Source organism: Vulpes lagopus, chromosome 15 (genome assembly GCF_018345385.1).
Source record: "Vulpes lagopus strain Blue_001 chromosome 15, ASM1834538v1, whole genome shotgun sequence".
Classification (NCBI taxonomy): Eukaryota; Metazoa; Chordata; class Mammalia; order Carnivora; family Canidae; genus Vulpes; species Vulpes lagopus.
The window spans coordinates 21454452-21478708 of NC_054838.1; the positions used below are offsets into that span (position 1 = coordinate 21454452).

General features: G+C 37.0%; 2 protein-coding genes and 1 pseudogene across 2 annotated transcripts; all 3 read left to right on the forward strand.

The window, feature by feature from the left end:
• The first annotated feature begins 589 nt into the window (after window positions 1–589).
• LOC121476646 (olfactory receptor 52A1-like) lies at window positions 590–1528 on the forward strand. Its single transcript, XM_041730767.1, has one exon. It carries the CDS (start codon window positions 590–592, stop codon window positions 1526–1528), a length of 939 nt encoding a protein of 312 aa, XP_041586701.1.
• A 5480-nt stretch (window positions 1529–7008) lies between these two features.
• LOC121476136 lies at window positions 7009–11861 on the forward strand (annotated as a pseudogene).
• A 6254-nt stretch (window positions 11862–18115) lies between these two features.
• LOC121476635 (olfactory receptor 52A5-like) lies at window positions 18116–19024 on the forward strand. Its single transcript, XM_041730756.1, has one exon. It carries the CDS (start codon window positions 18116–18118, stop codon window positions 19022–19024), a length of 909 nt encoding a protein of 302 aa, XP_041586690.1.
• The last annotated feature ends 5233 nt before the right edge of the window (window positions 19025–24257 follow it).

Here is a 24257-nt window from a genome sequence, read left to right on the forward strand (position 1 = left end):
ATCCAATATTACATAGCTACAAATAATATGAATAGATTAAAATATCTAAATATATTGTGCTCTTGAGTGTCAGCTGTTCCTCTCTTCCCTTTCATGGAGAGTTTTTCCACTAATGAACTGATCAAAGGAGGATTTGCTTGTCTAAAGTATCAATTCCTGCCTGACCAAGACACAGTGGAGATTAACATACTACAGAGTAGCTGGAAAGTGGGATATAGAGAAATTCATCAAACTCTAAATCAATGCCTTTTCCAAACAAAAGTAAAGAAGCATAACTATTTTGTCTACGGATCCGGAAGGACATAATAAAAAGGACAGCAATTTACTCCTGACCCCATGTGATTTGGCGGTTCTAAAACACTTGGCCTACCATGGTACACTACTGAATGTCATTCAGGGAAACAGTGATGTTTAGCTATGGATATTTTTCCTTCAATAATATAAATGATATGGGTATATAATTTTAGAGTTCAGCCACCAAAATCAGAGATATTCACTATAATGGCTTTGGATAAACACAGGAGTAGAAAAGAAGAGTACCATTGACTGAGACACTTCTTTCATTTCTATCTGGAGACCCAAAGACATTATGTCCATCTCCAACATTACAATCTTCACGCCTTCTGTGTTGACATTAACAGGGATCCCAGACCTAGAGTCTGTGCAGAGCTGGATTGGGATTCCATTCTGTGCCATGTATCTCATTGCTATGATTGGAAATTCCTTGCTTCTGTTCATCATCAAATCAGAGCGCAGACTTCACGAGCCCATGTATATTTTTGTAGGCTTGCTAGGAGTCACAGATATTGCACTTGCTACCACCATTATGCCCAAGATACTTGGCATATTCTGGTTTCATTTGCCACAGATTTACTTTGATTTCTGTTTGCTTCAAATGGGGCTCATCCATATATTTCAGGGGATAGAGTCAGGCATCCTCCTGGCCATGGCCCTGGACTGTTATGTGGCCATCTGTTATCCACTCAGACACAGTGGCATCTTCACCCATCAGCTGGTGGCCCAAATAGGGGCTATTATAATACTCAGGGCTGCCATTCTAGTGGCCCCAGGCCTAGTACTGATAAAGTGCAAGTTTCAATTTTATCATACAACCACCATCTCCCACTCCTACTGTGAGCATATGGCCATTGTGAAACTGGCTGCAGAAAATGTGCGGGTCAACAAAATCTATGGCTTGTTTGTGGCATTCGCTGTTGCAGGGTTCGACCTCACCTTCATCACTTTGTCCTACATACAGACCTTTTTCACGGTTTTTCGTTTGCCCCAGAAGGAGGCCCGCTTGAAAGCATTCAATACCTGCATCGCCCACATCTGTGTCTTCCTCCAGTTCTACCTCCTTGCCTTCTTCTCCTTCTTCACATGTAGGTTTGGTGCTCATGTCCCTCCTTATATCCATATCCTCTTTTCTAGCCTCTACTTGCTGGTCCCCCCATTTCTTAATCCACATGTCTATGGTGCCAAGACCAGGCAGATCCGCATTCATGTGGTAAAGATGTTCTGTTCCTAAAATCCACAGCGATTAACACTTCAGCCTTCCCTTTTCTGAAATAGTAACAATCTCTCAAAACTGCATATAATAGTTCACAATCCACATTACTCGAGACTCTTCAGTGTTGCATATTGTTTTGTGCAATTTGTGTGCATTCTATGGTTTTTGCATCATCATACCCCATGGCAACTATCAGGCAGTGGGCTTTTGGATGCAACGGGGGAATGAGAAGGAAGAAACACAAAGAACAAAATACTGAAGGTATAATGTTTCCTATTCTCTCCTCTTTTTCAGTCCCAGGTGCAGCTTTCTTTTCTCTGGATTCTTCTCCAGAAGGATTCACAAATATGCATCTATCACTCAATTTAAAGGCACCCAAATCCCTTGTTCTAGAGTGTCCAAGTACTCCATAAGAACAAGGTGTTGGTGTGTCTTGAACTTTCTAGTCATCTAAAAATTTTAAGCATGTGTGTCAAAATAAACAAAGAGACAAACATATAAACAGAACCAAACCTTTATAGATATGAAGAGATCATAATATAAAAATTTCAGTACAATCTCCAGAGTTATTCAGGATTTTTGAGATGGAAAAATCATGAGAATTCAAGTGCTCCATGTTACACACCCATACTTTTTCTCTTGCATCCTCCAGGTATTTAATTATTACTCCATCAAGCAAGTGTTATTACAGCATCATATATTAAATATTGTAGTAGGGAATAAGGGGCAGGGTGGTAAATTTAACACATCACTTAAGTTTCATCCACCTGTTTCCTTATATTTCTGGGAGGGAAGGAGAGAGAAACAGAGAGGGAAAGGAGTAAGACGTTGTAGTCGTATATGCACTGACTGTTAGGTAAGGGAACATTGAAATCCAACTGAAAGCAGCAGACAGGAGAGTTAAAATCCTGTTCTTTGGTTTTCAGTTAGGAAGCCTGATTGCTGAGGAATAATGGAAGATTGGCCCAGTAAGGAAGGACACACCATGCCAGGTAGATGATACAAGAGACATGAACTAGAGAATGTGCTTAATGTAACTGCACAGATGTTTTCCCAAAGTAAGATATGATTTGGAGAGATGAACATATTGTGGATATCAAGAATCACCCTGGAGGGCAAATTGGCCAAAGGAGAGCAGGAGATACAGAACATACTTGTGATAGGAATAAGTCATGGGGATAAAAAGCACAGCATAGATAATAGAGTCAAGGGTATTCTAGTAGCACTACATGGTTACAGATGGTAGCTGCATTTGCTGTGAGCACACCATAAAGTATAGATTTGCTGAATCACTATGCTTTACCCCTGGAAATAAGGTAACACGGGTGTCATCTCTATTTCTATTAAAAAACTTAGAATCCCCGTCAGGGATGAGCACTGGGTGATATGATATATGTTGGAAAATTGAACTCCAATTTAAAAATTAAAATAAATTTTAGAAAGAAAATTAAAAAATAAAAATTTTTAAAAATTAAACAAAAAACAACCTACAATAATGGCCACCACAGACACTCTGCAAAGAAGTTGAACTTTATTTTGAAAGTCATTATGTGGCATTACAGGTTTCTCTATAAGGGAAACACATGTATTTTGTGTGCATGTGTAAACATGTATGTACCTATGGAGCATGCAATAGTGTATCTTCTCAGTGGATATAGACATCACGCTTTATAATCAGGCAAGGCTATTAATTTAATGAAAAGATGGAGTAGTCATCTAAGATTATGATTTCAGAGCTTAAGACTAGGGGACAATTCCTGAAAACTTCAGATCATAGACCATTTTACTGAACAATTGTGGAAAACATGCACATGTGGGCAGATGTCTATGATTTCATTTAAAATAAATACATCTATAAAATAGACTGCATGTCACCAAGATGGAGGATACTCTGGTTTGTTTAAAGCAAAGCAATCAGGCTGAGGATGCCTGGGTGGCTCTGTGGTTTGGCACGTATCTTCAGCCCCAGGGTGTGATCCTGAAGACCTGGGTCAAGTCCCACATCAGGCTCCCTGCATGGAGCCTGCTTCTCCCTCTGCCTATGTCTCTGCCTTCCTCTCACTGTGTCTCTCATAAATAAATAAGTAAAATCTTAAAAAAAAAAAAAGGATTCAGGCTCATCACCTATTAATGATTGATGAGGATGAATGACTATTTGTAAATCTAGGGGATTTCTTGTGGCAACATTGAAAATGTTCTCAATATCAATCTTTCTTGTATAATTAACATATGATATGATTAGCATGGATTACCAATAGAGGGGTGTTGTTCTTAGCATAACTTCTTTAGGAATAAAACTGAGATGGCATCAGAAGTGATTTCTTAATGTATTAGCAGGGTTCAACAACATTCTATGAAAAGGAACAAATACGTAGCTTAGGCTTTGTGGGCAAAGAGGCAATTGAAGAGTATTACATAGGTTTTTACCAAGAGATACCAAGAGATAAAACATGTTTACACACAGAAGTTGAACGAGATCCAAAGTCTAATATGAGAAATAATAATCAAGATTGTGTAGATTTTCTATAATTCAGTCTAAAGTAGAAGAATGGAATTCATTTTTCTGGTGGAGAACCTTCTGCTTATGTGGGGCTGAAAGTCAGACTTTCCCTATCACCACCTTGAGTGCAGGAGTTCATCTTGTAACTCTCCTGAGCTAGTGGGCTAAACAAAAACAGACAGCAGGCCAGCTTAGGGTGGTCCACTGTAATTCCAAGTTTATTTGGAGAAGTTTGAAATATATCTAACAAGGACTGGTCCTGACGGTGATTCTAAAACTAGACAGAATAGGAAACGAATGGGGAGACAGAAGATGAAACTGGAAACCTTTTACACCATCCTCAACTGTCAATATGCCATAAAGTATCTAGTCTAGAGTCCAGATTATCCTAGTATTGTGGCCTCCAAATCATCAGGACCAGATCCAAACTGAAACCTGAAAAGGGAAAAAAGAATAAATGGGTCATTATAAGGACAGAGGATAACCAATACCCTCTATCCTCCCACACATTCTCCAGGATGATTATAGAGAACATTCTTGGACAGGAAATTGCCTGAAAAAGAAAAATACATTTTGTAGAGGGTCATTTTAATGATTTCTAGAAACTTCAAACTGGATTGCATCAAGTGCAACAATGACTAATAGCACTTGTATCTCTTAATCCTCAAACACTGGTTATGATTGAGATTTTTAAGCTTTGACAGTCAGCTTGGTGAAATATGATTCTTTTTATAACTAGTATTCACAAAGAGTCCAATAACTGTTGCTTTTTCTGCTTGCATATCTTTCCCTTGAAGGGCTTCATTGATTCCTTTAGTCACCTGCTGATTTGTATTTATTTCTTCTTTGTGTGTTTAAAATCTGATAAATAAGCTTTTCCATGATCCCCTCCTCTCTGCATGGTAAGGACTATCATTTTACATCAGACAGTTCCACAAATAGTATAGGCATGGCCAGTTCCCACTATTTGGTGTTTCCCATAATTCATGTAAACTTGGTATCTTCTCACTTGATAAACTTTCTCAACCATGGCAGTAAAAGCCATGCAACTCCATTCTTAACACTGTTGTAATAAAAATTAAACTTTTGTTTCTCGTTTTCTCTAGAACACGTGTAGAATGAAGAGCCACTGAATACACTTGCACCCTATATGTCCTATTACATTACAGTAAGATAATTATTCCTATTGATATAAGGAGCTGTAAGGAACTGTATTTGTCACCAAAGGAGTCATATTGCTACTAAAACCTCTTATTCACCTTAGCACTAATGTTTTTTTTTAGATTTTATTTATTTATTCATGAGAGACATAGAGAGAAAGAGAGAAGCAGAGACTTAGCCAGAGGGAGAAGCAGTCTCCCTGCTATAAAATTCACCCCTTCACATGTACAAACACTAGTTTTTGTATTTTCAGAAATTTATGTTACTTTCTCTTCTCTAATTCCAGAACACTTTTGCTACCCAGATGCTGAGTTCATGATCTTAGCCAAAGGCAGATGCTCAGCCACTGAGCCACCCAGGTGCCTGCCAGCACTAATGGCGTTTAACTAAGCATTATCTAAGAGTAATTTTTTTCTTCAACATTCAATATCATTAATATTCTGTGAGGTTCAAACAGTTTTGCATTTCCCAAAAATATCTTGTGGGTCATTCAACATGCTTCTAATACTCCAATTCTCTATAGAGAGAGTAGTGTATGAATTTCAGAACCTGCTGGCCTCATAGAAGCCTATATCATATTCTATCTGCAAACTATTCTTTTGTTTTCTCTGAAGATATTTTATTTTATTTTGAATTCATCAGATGCTATTCTGTTGGCTGGCTGGCATTCTGATATACGTTGTTTTCTGGTGTACCTATTTCTACTATGGTTGGTTTGAATCTACCATGTCACTGAGTGCAGAGCTGGGAAGAAATGCACACAACCAGCTCCCCTAAGCCCCTGTGAGGTAACCCAGCCCATGAAGTAGCCATATTACAGGATGAAGATAACTTTATGGCAATTTAATGACAAGATGGGAGTCAGAGAGTCTCTCAGTACAAAAAAGAACATGTCTGCTAAATGCGGCCAGATGCAATCAATGACACAGGAGAAAACCATGTAACTCTAAGTGAGGCTATCATGTCTGTCACATAGATGCATGTAACACAGCCTTGTTAGATATTTTTTTGTACCACACAGATTCAGAATCATTTCCTTTCCTCTTCTTGATCCCAAAGCTTAAAATCCTGTTAAGTCACAAACTCCCCCTGAGCCCCCCTCTTTTTTTTTGTCAACTAAGTAAATACCAGCCATAAAAATAATTCATAGTTGGGAAGTTGATATATATATGGCGACTTGCAGTAAAATCTGAAAACACATAACATCATTTCATGATAATTCTAGACAAATAGAACAATTTCTGTATCACATAGAAATATTCCATTTAGTTCTCTGTCATCATGTCTACATTGATTACTCTGAATACCTTGAGATGTTTTCATTTCCCTTCATTTGGCTCATTAATTAGTATATAAGTGTCATTGACTGTACTATCTTGGGGTACTATTTTCTCTTAAAAGCTTCTGAAAGGACAGTTGTTTTGGTTCCCAGTCCTCCCAAGGACAGCAGGATTGGAGAGTTTTTATTAGATGCAGATCTGCTATGAGACAAGTTCTCCTAGGGTTTGAATCATATTGTACCTGTTTTTCTCCTTTGTCTGAAGCTGATTTATAGCTCACCAGTGATTAGTGCAAAGTAGTCCCCCAGGTGGCTCGTATAGTACAAAACAGCCATCCTCACTATATGAAACACCAAAAGAGTTTCACCCTGTGGCCTCTATGTATGTTATCATGGAGGATTCCAGGTAAGTCTTTGGGCCTTAGATTCTGTACTGAGTGTGGGAAATGGAGGACTGGTTTCAAAGAGAACACAACACCCTTATGAGCTAAGAAGATGCCAGGATCTTAAAAAAAAAAAAAAAAGCCACGGAATCTTGCAGTAGCTGTTTGTTCAAACATGAAGATTCTGTTTCGTGTTGCTCTTCAGAATATTTCTGAATCACTGAATCACACAATCGGTGACAGATTATAAAGTAGGCCTGAGAAGAGGAAGACCTTAGAGAAGAATATGGGTTAATAAATGTGTAAGAATTTTGTTTCTGAGAATCTACCCCTGGGGGCTTGAGACAGAGATCAAAGGATGAATGTCACAAACGTTGCATAGGGTAAGATTTCCTGATATTGTAGGGAGAGTAGCTTTAGACCTCAATCCCTTCATTCTTTTAGGTTTGGGGAATCAGGCTGAGTCAGAAATGGGTTGTAAGTAACGCTAAGAGTTCAGTGTTGATGCTGAAAATGAGAACCCCTGATTGTTTACCTGGCCCACACATTTCAAGGTTTAAGATATGTCTCCTTTCTCTTCTAAACATGTATATATCTGTACACACACAGTTGTTTCAAGCTTGTCCTTGTGATCTAGTGCCGTTACTCTCAACCCAAAGGCATCTTAGTCTCACCTCCCATGATTTCCATCCATCAAGTCAGTGAGCAGCACAGACATTGTTCCCATGTTAGTCTTCCAATGAAGCCAGATCACTTCATCCTATCCCATCTGGACTATCACAAGTATTCCTCTAACTTCATTTCCCTATGCCAGATCTTATCATTGTAAGCCATTTATCATTATGCCAACAGAATGGATTTTTGAAGGCAAACAAAAACCAAACTTGTTATTCCATCTAAGGTTTTGAAATTATTTTGCTTAATAAAATTGTAACTTCACATTTGTTATTCCTCCCTTTTGCTTAGCCCCAACAACCATCATCTCTGTTTATGCATCATTCATATGTGAAAATTACTTATTGATTTGTGATCCCACTGTACATTTCATGCTTCTTCGATTTTGTTCAACGTATTTCCTCCGGGAATGCTCTTCCTTCTCCTTTATCTGGTGAAGGCCTATTAAAGAATGATTCCCCTGCCTAGTCAGATTTATTCTGCCTATTTTGATTAAAGCTCCAAAACGTTAATTTTCATTTAATTAAGGACTCTTTTTCTTCAATGAAAGACTCTAGAACAATAAGTAGTAACCAGGTATGTTGTGTCCCTCCCCACACATGCAGGTGACATTTGGCAATGCTTGAAACATTTTTGATTTTCATGATAAGAGAGAACAATTGGCATAATGAGTAGGAGTGGGGATACTGCTAAGCCCCCTACAGTATACAGAGTTACCACAGAACACAACATTTATCTGGCTAATAAATGCCAGTTGTTGAGATCTCATGAAGTTAGAAATGTAAAGCTATCAGGAAGAAAACTAACTGCTTTCTTCATACAATTTTTGGCCTCTTAGATTGAAGGCATGTTTTTCAATTTCATTTACCTGCTCCTTTGTTTACTTTCTTCCTTCCTCTTTTTTTTTTTTTGCTTTCCTTCTGATTGCTCATGATATATACTGCTGTTGAATTTCAGTTTGCACATTATCCTGTAAAGATTCTCTAAGACAATAGTGACCCACATGGCCATGATAAATCTCCCAAGGGATAAATATCCCAGGGATATTCCTGATAAAGATAGTAGCACACAATTTTGAGCCAAAAACTTAATGCTATCTATTATACTGATGTATGGCATAACTAATGTGGTTTTATATCAGACATGTAGCATATAATAAGAATATGTGTAATGTATATGTTACGTCCCTTTAGTAAAATAAGAAAGGATTATGTGAGTTGTTTCCATCACAATCTCAACAGGCTCAACCGATTAAAATTTGTTGTGTGTTTTTACACAACCCCATTTCATGTGGTTACACATTGATATATATCCCATGTCCTTACTGAAGTATAATTATAAAATCTCAGAATATACAAATTAACTTTTGTTCTTTCTGGGTCAGTATACCATGGAATTTGGATCCTAGTAGATTTACTTACAAGTTAATTATTCATTAATATAATATACGGTAATAATGTCAATATCATAAGTTAACAAGATAAAATATGCAAAACTATGTGAAAATAGGAAGGCGAATCATATAGTACATATTTAAGAAATGGTGGATATTAGCTTTGAAATTCAATCACTGAGCACAATTAGTTATTGAATAAATATATTTTACTTATTCTCAAATTACTCCAAAATACTTGGAATACAGTGAATTCTTAATTATTGTGAATTGAATAAAATCATCAGGATATAAATTTCTGATTTTGGGGTAGTAATGTTATTTTAGGAAGATTTGAGGAAGATCTAGTTTGGCATACTGTATATTTGTTAAAAGGAAGAGTTCAAGAACAAAGAGTCTCAGAAAGGAAATCCTTTCTTAGAGTTGAATACTTTTAAAGAAAAGGAGGCAATAAATGCTCCTGCAGTTGATCTGAGGTGCATACTAGGTAATCTTACATGGTTAGAGGTAATCTAAGTTTATAGATAATCTATGTTATATAAAATACTGAAGAATCAATGTTTTTTGAGGATTAGGAAGGTAAAAATGGTTATTAATAGAAAGAGAGAAGAGCAGAGGACACAGACTGGCACTTGGGATTAAATACAAGAGATGTGCAAATAGCAGGTCATAGTAAGAACAAGATCTGACAGGGACTGCCAAAGAAAACAGTCACGATTAACTTATTTTCTGAGAGAATAAGTTGGAAAACTTGCACATTTTGGAAAAATATGGAAATTTTGACAAATTAGGTTGGAAACATTCTGAGTCTATGGGAGAGAGATCAGGCTATGAAGACACTATTCTGAGAAGTTAAGCTTGTGAGCTGCAAAACTGAAAAATATTCTGTTCAAATTGTCTTCGAATTATGAACAGCAGAATTGTCTACCACGACTCTGGTTGCTTTATGTCATCCCATTCTAATCCAGTTTTTGAAATGTGCATGCTTTGTATCTAATAAGCATTCTTCACAGTCGCCAAAATAAGCACAGGCGATGAGGAGCAAACATGAGATAAAAAGCACTCTTTGGTCCACTAGTCAAAGACTAAAAAAGAAGCAATCTCATCTGCTTAATTTTTGTCTTTGATGATTAAGGCATCTAGAAGCATAGAACCTGATGGTTGTTCTTATAATGACTTTGTGAAAAGAGAAAATTTGAAAGGAGTCATTCAAAGAAAATAATAAGATGGTTAATATTCCATTGCATATATATGTCACATCTCCCTTATCCATTTGTATGCTGATGGACAATAAAGTTGTTTCCATGTCTTGGCTACTGTGAATAATGCTGCATTAAACAGAGTATTGCAAATATTTCTTCAATTTCTATTTTCCTGTCCTTTGGCTATATACCCAGAAGAGGAATTGCTAGATTATATGTAGATCATTTTTTCAAAATTTTCATTGAACCTTATATTCCTTTCCAAAGGGGCTGCATTCCCACCAATTATGAGCAGTGGTTCCTTTTTCACTAAATTCCCTAAATACATATTATCTTTTCCCTTATATGAGGATAGGCCTTCTTACAAGAGTGAGGTGATATCTCATTGAGGTTTTGACTTACATTTGTCTGATTATTAATTTATTAAGCCATGAGAAAGAAGGAAATCCTCTTATTTGTCATAATAGTAATGAAATTTGAGAACATTATGCTGTAATATTAGTCAAAGACAAAGACAAATAATGTGTATATATATAATGTGTGTGTATATATATATGTATATATACATATATATATATGCACATATATATACACATAAACATAAGACATCTTCTGGTTTCATTTGGTAGAGATTTCCTTTGCAGCCTGCCTTCTACAAATGTGGCTTATTCACTCATTCCAGGCAATTGAATCAGGCATCCTACTGGCAATGGCCCTAGATTGTTATGTGACCATCTGTGACCTCTTGAGACGCACCACCGTCTTCTCCCAACAACTCTTTTTAAAAATATTTTATTTATTTATTCATGAGAGACAAAGAGAGAGAGAGAGAGAGAGGCAGAGACACAGGCAGAGGGAGAAGCAGACCCATATAGGGAGCCTGACATGGAAATTGATCCCAGGTCTCCAGGATCAGGCCCTGGGCTGAAGGCGGCACTAAACCACTAAGCCATCTGGGCTGCCCCTCCCAACAACTCTTGACTCACACTGGAGTTGGGGTGACACTCAGGATTGCCATTCTTATTTTTTAAAAAGATTTTGTTTATTTATTCATGAGGGACACACAGAGAGAGGTAGAGACATAGGCAGAGGGAGAAACAGGCTCCCTGAGGGAAGCCTTATGCAGGATTCAATCCCAGGACACCAGATCATGACCTGAACAGAAGGTAGATCCTTAACCACCCACCCAGGCATCCCAGGGCTGCCATTCCAGTAGCACCATGCCTAGGACTCCTCAAATGTCATCTTAAATTCTATCGAACTACAGTCATCTCCCATACTTATTGTGAGCACATGGCCATTGTGAAGCTGGCCACTGAAGAGATCTGTCCGGGTCAACAAGATATGTGGTCTTTTTGTTGCCTTCAGTATCTTGGGGTTTTACACAATCTTCATCACCTTGTCTTATGTTCAGATCTTTATCACTGTGCTTCAATTGCCTCAGAAGGAGGCACGATTCAAGGCCTTTAATACCTGCATTGCCCACATCTGTGTCTTCTTACAGTTCTACCTCCTTGCCTTCTTCTCCTTCTTAACACATAGGATTGGTTCTTACATACCACCTTATGTTCATATCCACTTATCAAACCTTTACCTGTTAGTCCCTCCTTTGCTCAACCTGATAGTCCTGGTGTGAAGACCAAAGAAATCTGTGATCATGTCCTGAAAATATTTTTCTCCAAGCAGCCATCTGGATTATTGTTGAATCTTTCAATAGGCATTTTAAGAGGATTCAAAGGAGCAACATTAATATGTTAAATATTAATATCTACCAAAAATATCTGTGTTCCAAGATATTTAATTTTATATGCTTATAATAGAATGAGGAGTTCAATAACCATAGATGTCTTAAGAAATTTGGTTTGTTGTTCATATTAGAACAAAAGAATGCTGATATTTCAAGGTTTTTCAGTTATTTCTGTGTTTTTTCCCTATTTGTTTAAACCTAGAGGTACCCTTCTGGCAAAACTTAGACATACATAGAAGCCAAATTACACAAAACAGCACAATTCCAGGTAACTTCCAGGGACCAGGTCATACATCAATATTCTCAAACTGGTAACCCAGCCCAGAGCTATATTGTTCTGACTATATCTCATTTTTAATATTTGCTTGTGTATTTTATTTTGACAACTTTGGAATCACCTATGTTTGATTATATTCTGCAATACTGAAAAAAATTAAAAAATATAAAACCAGTGATAAAAATATTAGCAACACCAAAAATCTATAAACATAGACTATAAATGGTGATGAATTTGCTAAGAAGAGGTATACTGAAAAGATTTATGGAAAAGGTAACCATATTCACTAATATGCTTTTTTTAACACAGTTTATCAAAGTAAAATTCACATATAATAACTGATTCACACCTATGAATCCATCACTACAATTAATAATACACTTAAGCATCACTGCCAAATATTTCCTCATGCTCTTTGTGCCAGAATCCTACTGAACCTCCTTACACACTGGGCGGGCCCCATCAACCATTGATTTACTTTCTGTCATTACAGAGCAGGTTTTAGTCTCAAGAATTTTATAAAAGTTGATTCATAAACTGTATAACCCTTTTTGGTTGCCATCTTCCACTCCCTAATATGCTTCAGAAATGAAAATATAATCAATACTTTCACAAAGACAATCCTTCTATAGACACAAGTATTAATGATTTTACCTAATTCGAATTTTGTACAAATTTGAAGGTGGAAGATCTAAAAATGAACATACAAAATGGACTTCCACTACTGCATGAGGTAATTGCCTAATGCATGTATCTTGAATATAAGAACTGTGTCAAGGATGCATGGGTGCCTCAGTGGTTGAGCATCTGCCTTGGCTCAGGTCATGACCACAGGTCCTGGGATCGAGTCCCATATCAGACTCCCTGCAGGGAGCCTGCTTCTCTCTCTGCCTGTCTCTGCCTCTCTCTTTGTATCTCTCATGAAAATTAATAAAATCTTTTAAAAAGAGACCTCTATTGTATTTATACTTGTTATCAGAAATATATAGGGCAATCAATGCTTGAGGCTTCTGAGAATCTCAACAAAAATAAGAATAATGAACAATTTGAACATTTTCCTACTGTTGATCAATGGTTTTCAAACGGGATCAATGTGATGACTTAAGGTAATATGTGACATCATTACCTAGAATATCTGCATAGAAGAGAGTTTATTCTGATACCGCCAAGAAAAACAAAGATGATGACTTGAATGAACCGAGATGGGACCCTGAAATAAAGTATAAGCCAAACACAAAACTGGCATATGAGAGACTGACTCTAAAGAAGTGATTTCAGACCTTCACTCTTTGTTGTTCCTCTGCCCACCTACCTTCCACCACTTTCAGGATGCACCAACAACAAATATCTGGTTAAATTCTATTCATTCAACTTTCCAGACTGTGAAACAATAAGATGATTATCAAAAAGAAATGAGTATACAGAGAGACATAGCTTCTTTTCAAATTTTGGACTTCTACATAGTCAGAGGAAGAAAACACCCAAGAAAACATAGCATTACAGAAAATGGAAGGGACAAAGGCATTCAAAAGGCAGAGGTGGTAGAGGATATTTTTTTGGGGAAAAAAATCTTGTTGAATAAAGCAAATAAATTTGAGCCTTGTTGTTCTTGATGTTTAATAAAATGTATGTGAACATGAAATATATACAAAGTAAGAAATGGCAAATACCATGACAAAAGGAATGAAACATATCGGTGGATATTAGAGAAGGAAAAACATGATTTTTGTGAGATAATAAGTATGGAATTGACACATTTTAATTCTGTTTAGGGGATTAAGTGTTTCAGGAAGTTGTGGCAGTCATACTACATACTGAATAATTGATGAGGACATTATCCTTCCAGGAGAAGACAATGGCAACCATATGAATTTTAGAGATTATATACAAAAAGGATGATTAATGGATATAACCGTGTGATATTTCTGAATAAGAAGTCAAAACTAATACAATATGATAATATTGCTAAATCTGGACCTGTGTACACTGTTGAATAAAGGTATTGACAAAGGGGCATCCTGCCATCTCTCTCTCAATCTATGGAGAAATTTTAGTTTTACACTTTTAAATACAGTATTCACTAGATTTTGCATGGATATATTTCAGCAGTTGAAGAAGTTCCCTATTACTCCTAGTTTTCTGATGGTTTTTACTTTAATTGGATATTGAATATTTTCATATGCTTTCTCTGAAGTAATTGAAATCATGGCTTTTTTCCTTCCTTTTGTTTACAATGTTAGTTACATTGATTGACTTTCTTTGTTGTTATTTACCTAACATTTAATTGACACATCTAATTATAACAACAAACATAGCATGCATCAATTGAGATTTAGAGGAAAACAGCTGAGTGCTGACCAGCTCCAAATTCAGCTGGTGAGGAAAGGAGAGAAAGGCTGAGGGGAGAGCAGCTCAGCTCCCTGGAACATCAACTGGCATGTGTCTGGCAGGGGAGAGTGGCAGTGAGCTGCATCAGTCACTTCAGAAGTCAATGAAGAGCTTGTGTTGTTGTATTCTTATCTTACCGATGATGGCAATGAGGCTCTGAAGAGGTAAAATAAGTATCCAGAAGCACAAACAGCCCAAGTTTGAGTCCTGGCTAGGAAGGGGCAGAGCTGTTTCCTTCCAAAAGTTGGCTTTTAACCACCACATGCTGCTCAAATGACCTCACAGTATTATGTAAAGTATACTTTTGCCTCTGGCATTTGGTTTCTCTCAGGTAGTCAGTGGAATGTCTGCACCAGGTAGCACATGGTCCCAAGAAGGGTAATTAGCAATTGGTATTGATCAGGACTTGAGAGTCCTGCATTTTATTATATCGAAATCTACTTCCACTCTCCCTAGAGATGGTTTTTCTGACCTCCTTGATGAACAAAGACCAGGCAGGCAACTGAGTCCAACTGATTCAGTCCCTACGTGGATCTGTTGGTATTTTGGTTGCCACTTAGTCCCCTTTCCAGGTGAAATCATTCCAAGCTGCAGATTCAGGAACATATCAACTTTTGAAGGTATAAAGAGGACCTACCCCAAAATCGTGCTGCATGTACAGTCATTGAAGAGCTTCTTCACTCCCAGCTTGGGGGTCCCCTTGAACTGGGTATTCCAGTTAATTAGGTGCCGAGTCCAGGGTAATAGGAAAACACATGTATAGGCTAATGGGTTGAGATATGTGTCACATTGACATAGGCCCTGTGTATGATGCAAGGAATGAGGAACTTACTCCAAAAGGCTTGCTATGAGAGCATGGAGAAAATGTCTCAAGATAAAGAAGGGCAAATGGTATAGCCCAGGAGTCAGGCAGATGGACAAGAGGCTTACTATACAATAACTCCCTGCAACTTCTAAACTTCCTCCTACAACTCTATAACACGCGCCTCCCTGGGATCACTGAACTGCATCTGGAAATCCTCTGAATCTCCATGGGATGGTCAAGACTAAGTAAGTGGGATAAATAGGAAGAGGCTACCATTTGTGTGAAAGCAATTTCCTTTCTTTAAAAAGCCTGGGATAAAGCTGGCCACTTTACTTAGACAAGACTTGGAGTTCCAGCTTTGGAGTCCCCATTTTGTGTTCCATTTATCCATCATATAAGTAAGTAAGAACAAGGAATCACATATGTGGTAGTGTGAAACACACTACACTGTTTGAATTAGAGAAGATGCTTCAACAGTACCAGCTCCTGGCTGCCCTAGATATAGCAGGTCTCCTGGAAATGGAGTAAGACGTTGTCCTGAGAAATGATGGTTGTTCCTGTGGCTCTAACCCTCCTTCTTTGCCACAGGGAGTAAAAAAAAATAAATAAATAAAAATCTCACGATATGCAAGAAGCTTCTGAAGTGTGGTCATAAGGGAAAATTATGTTAGAAAACCCAGATAATACACTCCTAGGAAAAGCAAAGATCAACCTTCTCTTGATCCAGTCACCTCCCACTGCTGCTTCTGGATACTAAGTAAGTATGACCATCATGAGGAAACTTCTCCTGTTCTAGCCACTTACCTCTGCTGCTTCTAGATACTAAGTAAGTGAGTAGCAGTTTAGCTCAACTTGAAATTCTAAAAGTTGAAGTATAAAAAAGTACAATCAATGAATATAGACTCCATAGCAAAATTGCTAATCATTAAGGAGTACAAATAAATTTTTGGTAGACTCTCACTTTGAGATTTAGAAAGTACGATTCAAAAGCACTCATGAGAAACTGGAAAATCTGTGTTACAAATAGAGAGGTTAAGAAAGTTAGCAACATGCTGCTGGCCAAGGTGGGTAGGATTGCATATGTTTTAATTGAAGGAGAACAGATCATGAGTAACTTGAATCTTATGATATTTTTACTGAAGATCTGTAATTCAAAAAGGGGGATGGTGGTTTCAGAAAGTTTGTTTCTTCCACACGAGGGTAAGTCTTTCTAAAAATGAGCATTGCACAGTAGACAAACAGGCATGAATAGGCAAAAGCACACATAACGTCATCTACCAGGATTCCCTACTAAAGAATTCTTCTTTGGGAGGGTGATATAGTGGAATAATATCCACATAATTCCAAATTTTAATTTTTAGAGGAGTCATTAGGTTGTTGGGGGCCAGGGAAAAGCTCAGATTAAGATTGGGACGTCATGACTTAATTTATGGGCTAATGTTTCAAAATGCTTCAGGAAACAATCATTTAAAGATACACAGATCAGCTTCATTTAGATCTCAACAACTGATCACTTAGGCAACCTCTGTGTCCTCACTTTAAAAAAATGATCAATGTGTAGTCTAGTGAGCCTCACATCTGAACTATACTTCATTGCTGGAGTGCAGTTACTGGAGAGTGTGAAGGGTCCCCAGTAACAGTCTGCAGATTGCAATGAGAATCGTTTTGGCAACTTCTCTTTCCATCTCTGGTGCCTCCCCAGGCACTTCCCCATGAATGTACCTATGTGTTTGTTAACTATTCTCCATGGAATCTCTTAATTTTGAAAAAAAAAACCCACTCCTTCATCTTCTTTTTATGTCGGCTTCTGTAGGAGATAAAAACTAGAACTTTTTACTTGCCCTCACTGGTATGTACCCCCAATATCAATGCAAGGATCATCATCTCTGCTGACACTAGGCTCCCAATCTCATTCACTTAACCCTATCCTACATCAGTCACTTCAGCTTCCTCCTTCTGTCTTGGTGAGACACCCAGGATTTCTCTTTTACACCAGGTACCCTTTAACCCTTTTCATTTTATTTAATATTGTCAAACTGTCCTTCCTCTATAATATGTGCAAAAAAGAGTGTGAGGAACTATAGGTGCCTATTTCACCAAACTATTTTCATTGAGCATTTGTGTCCTGAAACAGAATTGCCATAGAAATTATGCCGCTGCCATTGTCTTTCTTGATGGAGTCTGGTTCCACAGCAGTGTCATATTTGCAAAACTTTGGTGAGGAGGAAATTCAAGATCATGAATGGTTATTATATTTATGTATGATGGGATCTTCAATTGATACTTTATCTAAGAAAAGTTGGTATATTCCATAGAAATACCCAGATTTCTAATCTAGGTTGTATACATGATAGAAAGGAGACAAAAGATGAGAGAAAAATGAGGCTCAAGGTAAAGTGGATTTTGGTGTTTCTCTGTTTACAGTATCATTCCAATTTTTTATTCTCTGATTTCCATGACCAGGTTAAAAGGGGGAGAAGATGGAATGGGGCAGGAAGAAGAACCCCACTAAGCAGCGTGATTACAGTGGCCCCATCATAAGGATGCTGCCCAAATACTCAGTTTTCATGTTGTGGGTATCACTTAGTGTGGGTGGCTGATTTTGGTAAACTACACACTGTTAACCTTTCCCTTGATTTTTTCTAACTCTTTAAAAAATGATAACTAAGCTGTTGAATTGGTTCTCCTATTCTCATTCAGTAATTTATGACTGGATAAAAAATAGGACATATTAGAATACACAGAATTATTTTTGCTAAAGCTAGCCTCTTTTACAAAGAGACCCCTGGACTGCCATGCCTATTACAAATGGCACCATGTTCATGCCCTCTGTGCTGATCTTCATTGGTATCCCTGGTCTAGAAAGTATACAGTGTTGGATTGGGATTCCATTCTGTGCTATGTACGTCATTGCTTTGGTGGGAAATTCTCTGCTATTGATCATCATCATATCTGAACCCAGTCTCCATGAGCCTATGTATATCTTTCTGGCCATGTTGGGAGCCACAGACATTGCACTTAGCACCATCATTGTCCCCAAGATGCTTGGAATTTTTTGGTTCCACTTGCCAGAGATCTTTTTTGATGTTTGCCTCTTTCAGATGTGGCTCATCCACACATTTCAGGGTATTGAATCAGGAGTCCTGCTGGCTATGGCTCTGGACCGCTATGTAGCAATCTGTTACCCTCTGAGGCATGCTACCATATTCACTCGACAACTAGTCACTCACATTGGAGTTGCAGTGACACTGCGGCCTGCCATTCTGGTCATCCCCTGTCTGTTGCTCATAAAGTGTCGTCTGAAACTTTATCGAACCGAGTTAATATCCCACACATACTGTGAACACATGGCCGTCGTGAAGCATGCTACTGAAGACGTTTACATTAATAAATTCTATGGTCTCCTTGGGGCTTTTATTGTTGGTGGCCTGGACTTCATGTTGATCGCCCTCTCCTATGTACAAATATTTATCACGGTCTTCCACCTGCCTCAGAAAGAGGCACGTCTTAAAGCATTTAATACATGTATTCCCCACATATGTGTCTTCTTCCAGTTCTATCTGCTTGCTTTTTTTTCCTTTTTCACTCACAGATCTGGATCTTATATTCCATCATACATACATATCACCCTGTCCAACCTTTACCTACTGGTTCCACCTTTCTTCAATCCTCTTGTCTATGGGGTGAAGACCCAACACATCTGAGAGAAGGTAGTAAAAATGTTCCATTGCAAAGGACCAGGTTTGACATTTATGGAAACAGTTCCTCCTACAGATTTCATGGCTCGTTTATTGGTCCCTGTGTGATGTGAAAGTCCAGCCAATAGATAGGAGTATCATTATGCTTTGTGAATAAATAAACAAACAAACAAAAATCATACAAACAAATATATTATCGTGTTAAAAAACCCAGCTAATATCAACTTTAGGTTAGAAGGCAGTTAGAAGAAATAAGGGAAATAGAAGATCAGATAAGGTACTGAAAAAATAAATGGCTGGCTATAATAAACGTCAGAATACATGACTTTCCTGATTATCTGAGACTGCTCTGAATGGAGTAGATAAATTAGAGATCCTTTCAGAAACTGTAGTGGCACATAATACAAAATGTAGTGGCACTTAATACATAACACTGTGTAAGTATTACAAGAATAGCAAGATCAGCCCCCTTTATAAACTATACAAGTCCCAGTACATTCTTTCTCCAGTTCTTCTAAAATCTTTAGTGTTTACTTTATCCCATAAAAATACATTCCTTGAATATCTCTTTGTTAAATATAATCTGAACTTTGAAAGAAATATCTATAAATATCTCCTTCTTCTCAAAGCCTATCCCTATTAAGTACTTTGTGTTTAATCAAACTGGTGCTTCACATGAACTAAACTATGTTTGCTCCAACACATCTATGATGAAGGCATATAATATCATGCTACTGTTCATTATTATTAAGTCTTCACTTAATTTATTCATTTGTGTAAAGAGGAAATTGATAAAAGCTCTGGTATTTGGTGATTTGTTTTTTTAAGATTGTGAAGACAAGTTGTAGAGGTACTGTAAATGAGTTATTCCTAAACTTTGTTCAATCATTTTCCTGATTCAACCAACAATAACCCTTTGGTCTAAGAAACCTGGACAGAAATTCTGGAGGCTAGGATTCATGATATACTAGTTTTCCAAAGCATATTTTGCTTTTTAATATAAGCAAAGTAATTGCATTAAGATTCTGTTATGCATGAAGATGCTCATACACTAATGATAATATTTCATAAAGAAGCTGCATTGTGCAAGCCCATCATATATGAGGGCAAGTCGCCAAATATAGGTCAAGACTCTCTTATAGCAAAAGCAGATTGCAGTATGGTAGGCAAAAAAATCATTGTGGAAGCTGTTACTTGCATGAGTTCTAGAGTCAAAATGAGCTTGGTTCAAAATTTTGTTTTTCCGATTCCTAACTACATGCATTGGAATACAATTTGTTGTCATAAATTCAGCCGCCTAAACTATCAGCAAGGAAGAACAACATGCATGTCATTGGGAACTGGAGAGAGTGGTGGGTAAAACATAATGGATATGCTTATGTAAGGCCCTTCACATGGGGTTTCATAACTGGTAAGCACTCAGGAGATATTACCACAGTCATCATGGTCATCATCATCATCATCCTTTTCTTGTGAAATCCACATCACTACTATTAAAACGTAATAGCTTAATAGCTTAAACTGAACTGCTGGGCCATGACTTTCCAAATAGTTTCTTAATATCACACTGAAGTTAATTGTAAAAATACAGATTAAAGCTTTATATGCCTCAGTTTGTGTTATGCTTTATTCACCTGTACTTGTTGTTTGAAGTGGTATTTATAAGTCTATCTATATCTATATTTACGTAGCTGTATGTGCATAGTCAAGTTTGTTAATTTTAAGTGATCTTATTTGTTTCCTTATATTAGGTTGCTTGCATTTTCAGCTTTTCATAGACGTGTGTTAAAATGTTCCATTACAAATGTGGATTAGTCAATTTCTCCTGTTAGAGCTGCTGATTTCTTTGATTTGTGTATTTTTAAGCTATGGATAGTTAGACGCTTCCACTTATTGAGTGCATCTAAAGTTAAGGGGTTTTCCTTGCTGACTGACCTTTTTGTAACCATGAAATCCTTCTACTTCCTTAGAAAGGCATCATGCCTGAAAGTCTCAGGTTTGTTATTTTCTACTAACCTTAGTTTAGCTCCATAATCTTGTCTTCTACTCTGTAATTCTGCTTTCCCGAATTATTAGGTTTGCCTCCTGTGCATTAGTGTTTTCTAATGTCTATCTGCTCATTCTTCCTGTCTATTTTTCTTTGAATTTTAACTTTTAGTATATTCTATATTTTTGGTAAAATTTCCCATATTTTTGTATTTTAAAAATGTATACTTTTTTTTTTTATCATCCAATCCTTTATTTCCTGGAATGCATTAAACATTGTTACTGGAAAATCTCTGACTGCTATTTACAATAAATACTTTTGTGGGTAGGTCTGTTTCTTCAGGTTTTCTCCCTGCTTTTGAACTCATGTTCTTGTCTCTTGCCATGTCTACTAATTTCTTATTGAGTATTTAACATTATTTTGAAAAATTATGGAGGCCAGATGAAGTTATATTTTCCTCCAGTGATAATTCACTTCTTCCTCTGTGATAAGCACCATAGAGGATTTTTACATTGATCTAATGAAAACGCTGAGTTGAAGCTTATTCTATCACTTTATTGACCAGTGGCACTTTTGAACTCACTTATGGCTTGATCTGCTCAGGCTTTCAATTGTGAGACATGGTGTCAAGGAAACAAAGACTGCCCAGAACTCCCTCTTATTTTTCTTTTTTTTAATTTTTTTAATTTTTTTATTTATGATAGTCACAGAGAGAGAGAGAGAGGCAGAGACATAGGCAGAGGGAGAAGCAGGCTCCATGCACTGGGAGCCCGACGTGGGATTCGATCCTGGGTCTCCAGGATCGCGCCCTGGGCCAAAGGCAGGCGCCAAACCACTGCGCCACCCAGGGATCCCCTGCTCAGGCTTTCAATTGTGAGACATGGTGTCAAGGAAACAAAGATTGCCCAGAACTCCCTCTTATTTTTCAAATGCTCTCTGCATACTCTTTTGCTCCCCATTCCATGATGTCTGAGAGTTTAGCAAATGTCTCCTCTGAAAACTAACATGTCATCAGTGTCAGTGTCTGTTCCTCCTTTCTCACCTGGAATGAGATCTTTTAGTTGCTTACTTTTGTCTTTTATGTTCTGCCACAATCCCAACATCTCTGTTTTCTGACCCTCAGAATTGGCTTTGTGCAGGAAAATCTTCCCTCTTGGCCAGAAATAGTTGATGGCTCTTGGCAAATGTGCCTTCAGAAAGTCAGCTTTGTCTGACCTCTGAAATACTCCTTCCTGAAATCTTATTGCTTCAAAATGTCTCTGATGCATTTTTTTCCATCTCTGTATACCTCCATTACTTGTTTATTAGGTGTACTTTTGTCTCTAATTTTTTTCTTCTTTGTCCTTTTGGAAGGTAGGACAGAATTATAATTTGATTTCACGTACAAAACATTTTTATTTCCCTTAACACATTTGTGATTATGCTTAGAAAACTTTGCCAATCACAAAATTCTGTATAGGTGTTTAGTACATATGAAATGGTGCGTGATGCCTATGTATCAGTTAAAATGCATCAAGGCAACAGTTAAAATTGGCATATCTCAAGATAATTCTCTTTTGATAAATATATACGTTTTAAATTGAAACAATACCATTAATTGTATAGAACTCTAAGACTATAAAATGCTTCTGTTCTCTCCTCTCTCTCTCTCTCTCTCTCTCTCTCTCTCAGTAGAGTTAAATAGTGAGTGTATCTTTAGATTTTTATATACTGGAGACTATATGTAGTTATTTTAAATAAAAATAGATCATATAAGAAATTCTGTTCTGCAGTTTTCCAGCTAAATAGCTAATAATGAAGGCAATTCTCCAAATTCTGACTTATGTACTTTTTCACTTTAAAAATGCCTATGGCATTGAATATTATAGCAGTGCCATAATTCAATTAACTTTTTCTCTCAATAAACATTTTCTGAAACATATTAATGATGTAATAAACATTCATGTGCATTTACTTATATTTTCCTAGCCAAAAGTGATTTTGCACTATGCGTTCAAGAAAGAATAGTAGTGTAAGTATAGATATAGCCTATAGCCTATTTTTATTATTTGCTACAGTTATGTTCTGTGAAATCACTGCACACAATGCATTAATATATTCTGAATCACAGCATTAAGTTGCTTTTCAGCCTCTGATCACACTTTCAATAACCAGGTAATAAGCTGTATGGTCTTTCTGTTCAAAGACACATTTTACTAACTAGTTCTCACAAATAATGAATTTCATGTAGGATCTCATTGTAGTGAAACACTAGCTGAGAAGTGTTTGACATTTCCTTGACCCTGGGTGAAGTGTCTATAGATTCCTTTGGATTTCACCCTCACAACCTGCTACCCATTACACTTTTTTAATGCCTCATAATCCCTTGAATTCACAAATTGTTTCACTTTTCTGTCTTTTACATAGTTTCACTGAATGCTTCAGATGTCACTATAGCACTTGTAGAATCAGCCTTACACACATACTGGTAAACCTCTGTTCCGTTTTCTGGATGTATAGTATTTTTAATTCCTTAATATTGAACTCACCAGCAAAGTGGCTATAACTTACACCTATGAGCAGCTTAACTGTCACACTTATTTACCCTGTAAAATAGATCACAGCCTTGTGTTTAGGAACCTGGACAGCATTTCCATAGCATGATTGGGGGCTATCGTTAACAGTCCCCATCATCATACCACCAACAACAATGAAATGAGAACAGGACAGTAAATAGATCACAAAAAGGGATATTGATTGAGTCATATAGGAGATGACACCTAAAGGTAGAGCTTCACCTTGTCTAAACTCAGCTGGGAACATATGTGTTAGGCACCTCAATTTTTTTTCTGCTCTGCACATGTCCACTGATGGTGACAATGCTAGGGTATTGATTTGAAGGTTTCAAATACATTCAAACAAGAAGGTGAATTCACACAGAATCTGTAATAATAAGAATCAACTAAATATATATATATATATATATATATATATTTACACGTAGATACAAATATGTATATGTAGTTATATATCTGTATACACATACATAATGCATTAACAGATAATTTCTCATTATGTTATCAATTCAGTTACAATTTTTAAAAATAAAGTACAAATGTGTAAATGCAGAAATTTGACCCTAATAGTTTATGAACCACAACTTGAATTTTTTCCTTTTCACTAGTATTCACTTCGGCTCATTTAGCTTTTTGTATCTTGTAGTCAGTACATAGAGGGAAGAGTATGAAATTATATAGAAAACTGTAAGAAAAC

Excerpts from the sequence above, each read along its gene's own strand:
- LOC121476646 (XM_041730767.1), top strand. The coding sequence starts at position 590 with ATGTCCATCTCCAACATTACAATCTTCACGCCTTCTGTGTTGACATTA.
- LOC121476635 (XM_041730756.1), top strand. The coding sequence starts at position 18,116 with ATGCCTATTACAAATGGCACCATGTTCATGCCCTCTGTGCTGATCTTC.